General features: G+C 43.0%; 1 protein-coding gene across 4 annotated transcripts in view; it reads right to left on the bottom strand.

Annotated features, from left to right (window-relative positions):
- Positions 1-5,000, bottom strand: part of LOC122261597 (carbohydrate sulfotransferase 11) — a 48,594-nt gene that overhangs the window by 12,481 nt on the left and 31,113 nt on the right. For all 4 annotated transcript variants that reach the window (XM_086537324.1, XM_086537325.1, XM_043029315.2 and 1 more), the window contains exon 2: positions 473-579. In XM_086537324.1, coding sequence (XP_086393450.1) covers positions 473-579 — 107 coding nt within the window. The remainder of the gene's footprint in view (positions 1-472; positions 580-5,000) is intronic.

The raw sequence follows: 5,000 nt of genomic DNA, 5'->3' as shown, positions 1-5,000 counted from the left end.
CACACACACACACACACACACACACACACACACACACACACACACACACACACATATATATATATATATATATGTGTATATACACATTAACATATGTATATTTAGACATATACATAAGCATATATATATATATATATATATATATATATATATATATATATATATATATTATATATATATATATACCCATACATACATATATATATATATATATATATATATATATATATATATATATATATATATATATATATATATATGTAATTATGTATATACATATTTATATATATATATCTATGTATATATTTATGAATATGTATATGTATGTATATATATATATTTATATATATATGTACACACACACACACACACACATCTATCTACATATCTATCTATCTATCAATCAATCTATCTATATGTATATCTATCCATCCATTCCTTTTTTCTTCGGTAGCATGGGACGGAGACGAACCCCGGTGGCCGAACGGCGCGATCAGGTGAACGACGGCGAAGAGAAGCAGTCCGAGCGACGCGCAGATGATCGCCTGCCTCCAGCCTCTGGTCCAGGTGATGCACATCCTGAGAAAGGGAACGGAGATATGAGTCGCATTGCACGTTTTGTCGCCAGGCTGATCAACGTGCAAAAAGGGATAAGAAAAAGAGGTGCAACTGCGCATCTTTTTTCCGATGGTCGTCACAACTCTAATACCTGATACTGATCTATATATCCTGGATCACGATTAGGCTGTCCAATCGCAAGACGTTAAGAACTCTCTAACCTTAGTTATGCTGATGGCATCGCAATCGTGAACTCTGGTACTATAGAACTGCAAATATATGTAAACGAGCTCTGAAATACTACTACAGAGATAGGCCTATATATCAACTCCCTCTAAACATTTAGATAAAACTTACTCTAATAAATCCAGTTAACAAATTCATCTACTGCATGTAGGATACGAATCAGCCTGTAATAACAACCTTACAAAAAACGAATATACAAAGAATTAGCCTAAATCGTACACACCATAAAATAAGATAAAATAAAATAAAAATCCAAAGATCACATGCGTCCCACGAGCGCCCATCAACTAAGTGATCACGATCGTCTTGGCTATCTCATGGAAGCACGAACCAAAGACCCATCATGGAGGTCGTGCGATAGGACAGATGAAATACCCCTAGAAAGTCTGCCAGGGAAAGTTAGGACAGATGAAATACCCCTAGAAAGTCTGCCAGGGAAAGTTAGGACAGAGGAAATACCCCTAGAAAGTCTGCCAGGGAAAGTTAGGACAGATGAAATACCCCTAGAAAGTCTGCCAGGGAATGTTAGGACAGATGAAATACCCCTAGAAAGTCTGCCAGGGAAAGTTAGGACAGATGAAATACCCCTAGAAAGTCTGCCAGGGAAAGTTAGGACAGATGAAATACCCCTAGAAAGTCTGCCAGGGAAAGTTAGGACAGATGAAATACCCCTAGAAAGTCTGCCAGGGAAAGTTAGGACAGATGAAATACCCCTAGAAAGTCTGCCAGGGAAAGTTAGGACAGATGAAATACCCCTAGAAAGTCTGCCAGGGAAAGTTAGGACAGAGGAAATACCCCTAGAAAGTCTGCCAGGGAAAGTTAGGACAGATGAAATACCCCTAGAAAGTCTGCCAGGGAAAGTTAGGACATGAAATACCCCTAGAAAGTCTGCCAGGGAAAGTTAGGACAGATGAAATACCCCTAGAAAGTCTGCCAGGGAAAGTTAGGACAGATGAAATACCCCTAGAAAGTCTGCCAGGGAAAGTTAGGACAGATGAAATACCCCTAGAAAGTCTGCCAGGGAAAGTTAGGACAGATGAAATACCCCTAGAAAGTCTGCCAGGGAAAGTTAGGACAGATGAAATACCCCTAGAAAGTCTGCCAGGGAAAGTTAGGACAGATGAAATACCCCTAGAAAGTCTGCCAGGGAAAGTTAGGACAGATGAAATACCCCTAGAAAGTCTGCCAGGGAAAGTTAGGACAGATGAAATACCCCTAGAAAGTCTGCCAGGGAAAGTTAGGACAGATGAAATACCCCTAGAAAGTCTGCCAGGGAAAGTTAGGACAGATGAAATACCCCTAGAAAGTCTGCCAGGGAAAGTTAGGACAGATGAAATACCCCTAGAAAGTCTGCCAGGGAAAGTTAGGACAGATGAAATACCCCTAGAAAGTCTGCCAGGGGAAGTTAGGACAGATGAAATACCCCTAGAATGTCTGCCAGGGAAAGTTAGGACAGATGAAATACCCTAGAAAGTCTGCCAGGGAAAGTTAGGACAGATGAAATACCCCTAGAAAGTCTGCCAGGGGAAGTTAGGACAGATGAAATACCCCTAGAAAGTCTGCCAGGGAAAGTTAGGACAGATGAAATACCCTAGAAAGTCTGCCAGGGAAAGTTAGGACAGATGAAATACCCCTAGAAAGTCTGCCAGGGGAAGTTAGGACAGATGAAATACCCCTAGAAAGTCTGCCAGGGAAAGTTAGGACAGATGAAATACCCCTAGAAAGTCTGCCAGGGAAAGTTAGGACAGATGAAATACCCCTAGAAAGTCTGCCAGGGAAAGTTAGGACAGATGAAATACCCCTAGAAAGTCTGCCAGGGGAAGTTAGGACAGATGAAATACCCCTAGAAAGTCTGCCAGGGAAAGTTAGGACAGATGAAATACCCCTAGAAAGTCTGCCAGGGAAAGTTAGGACAGATGAAATACCCCTAGAAAGTCTGCCAGGGAAAGTTAGGACAGATGAAATACCCCTAGAAAGTCTGCCAGGGGAAGTTAGGACAGATGAAATACCCCTAGAAAGTCTGCCAGGGAAAGTTAGGACAGATGAAATACCCCTAGAAAGTCTGCCAGGGGAAGTTAGGACAGATGAAATACCCCTAGAAAGTCTGCCAGGGAAAGTTAGGACAGAGGAAATACCCCTAGAAAGTCTGCCAGGGAAAGTTAGGACAGATGAAATACCCCTAGAAAGTCTGCCAGGGAAAGTTAGGACGGATGAAATACCCCTAGAAATCCCTAGAAAGTCTGCCAGGGAAGTTAGGACAGATGAAATACCCTAGAAAGTCTGCCAGGGAAGTTAGGACAGATGAAATACCCCTAGAAAGTCTGCCAGGGAAGTTAGGACAGATGAAATACCCTAGAAAGTCTGCCAGGGAAGTAAGGACAGATGAAATACCCTAGACAGTCTGCCAGGGAAAGTTAGGACAGAGGAAATACCCCTAGAAAGTCTGCCAGGGGAAGTTAGGACAGATGAAATACCCCTAGAAAGTCTGCCAGGGGAAGTTAGGACAGATGAAATATCCCTAGAAAGTCTGCCAGGGGAAGTTAGGACAGATGAAATATCCCTAGAAAGTCTGCCAGGGGAAGTTAGGACAGATGAAATACCCCTAGAAAGTCTGCCAGGGAAAGTTAGGACAGATGAAATACCTCTAGAAAGTCTGCCAGGGGAAGTTAGGACAGATGAAATACCCCTAGAAAGTCTGCCAGGGAAGTTAGGACAGATGAAATACCCTAGAAAGTCTGCCAGGGAAGTTAGGACGATGAATACCCTAGAAAGTCTGCCAGGGAAGTTAGGACAGATGAAATACCCTAGAAAGTCTGCCAGGGAAAGTTAGGACAGATGAAATACCCTAGAAAGTCTGCCAGGGGAAAAAAGTTAGGACAGAGGAAATATCCCTAGAAAGTCTGCCAGGGGAAGTTAGGACAGATGAAATACCCCTAGAAAGTCTGCCAGGGAAAGTTAGGACAGAGGAAATACCCCGAGAACACCTCCCAGGGAAAGTTAGGGCAGAAGAAATACCACTAGAAAGTCTGCCAGGGAAAGTTAGGACAGATGAAATACCCTAGAAAGTCTGCCAGGGAAAGTTAGGACAGAGGAAATACCCCTAGAAAGTCTGCCAGGGAAGTTAGGACAGATGAAATACCCTAGAAAGTCTGCCAGGAAAGTTAGGACAGAGAAATACCCTAGAAAGTCTGCCAGGGAAAGTTAGGACAGATGAAATACCCCTAGAAAGTCTGCCAGGGAAAGTTAGGTCAGAGGAAATACCCTAGAAAGTCTGCCAGGGAAAGTTAGGACGGATGAAATACCCTAGAAAGTCTGCCAGGGAAGTTAGGACAGATGAAATACCTAAGGAAAAGTCTGCCAGGGAAAGTTAGGACAGATGAAATACCCTAGAAAGTCTGCCAGGGAAGTTAGGACAGATGAAATACCCTAGAAGTCTGCCAGGGAAGTTAGGACAGATGAAATACCCCTAGAAAGTCTGCCAGGGAAGTTAGGACAGATGAAATACCCTAGAAAGTCTGCCAGGGAAGTTAGGACAGATGAAATACCCCTAGAAAGTCTGCCAGGAAGTTAGGACAGGAAATACCCGTAGAAAGTCTGCCAGGGAAAGTTAGGACAGATGAAATATCCCTAGAAAGTCTGCGAGGGAAAGTTAGGACGGATGAAATACCCCTAGAAAGTCTGCCAGGGAAAGTTAGGACGGATGAAATACCCCTAGAAAGTCTGCCAGGGAAAGTTAGGACAGATGAAATATCCCTAGAAAGTCTGCCAGGGAAAGTTAGGACAGATGAAATACCCCTAGAAAGTCTGCCAGGGAAAGTTAGGACAGATGAAATATCCCTAGAAAGTCTGCCAGGGAAAGTTAGGACAGATGAAATACCCCTAGAAAGTCTGCCAGGGAAAGTTAGGACAGATGAAATATCCCTAGAAAGTCTGCCAGGGAAAGTTAGGACAGATGAAATATCCCTAGAAAGTCTGCCAGGGAAAGTTAGGACAGATGAAATACCCTAGAAAGTCTGCAGGGAAAGTTAGGACAGATGAAATACCCTAGAAAGTCTGCCAGGGAAAGTTAGGTCAGATGAAATACCCTAGAAAGTCTGCCAGGGAAGTTAGGACGGATGAAATACCCCTAGAAAGTCTGCCAGGGAAAGTTAGGACAGATGAAATACCCTAGAAAGTCTGCCAGGGAAGTTAGGACA

This window comes from Penaeus japonicus, unplaced genomic scaffold (assembly GCF_977035675.1).
Source record: "Penaeus japonicus unplaced genomic scaffold, GWHDUDI00000001_assembly GWHDUDI00000005, whole genome shotgun sequence".
Taxonomy (NCBI): Eukaryota; Metazoa; Arthropoda; class Malacostraca; order Decapoda; family Penaeidae; genus Penaeus; species Penaeus japonicus.
Note: the sequence above shows the minus strand (reverse complement) of the source record. Positions and strands in the feature narration are given on the sequence as shown.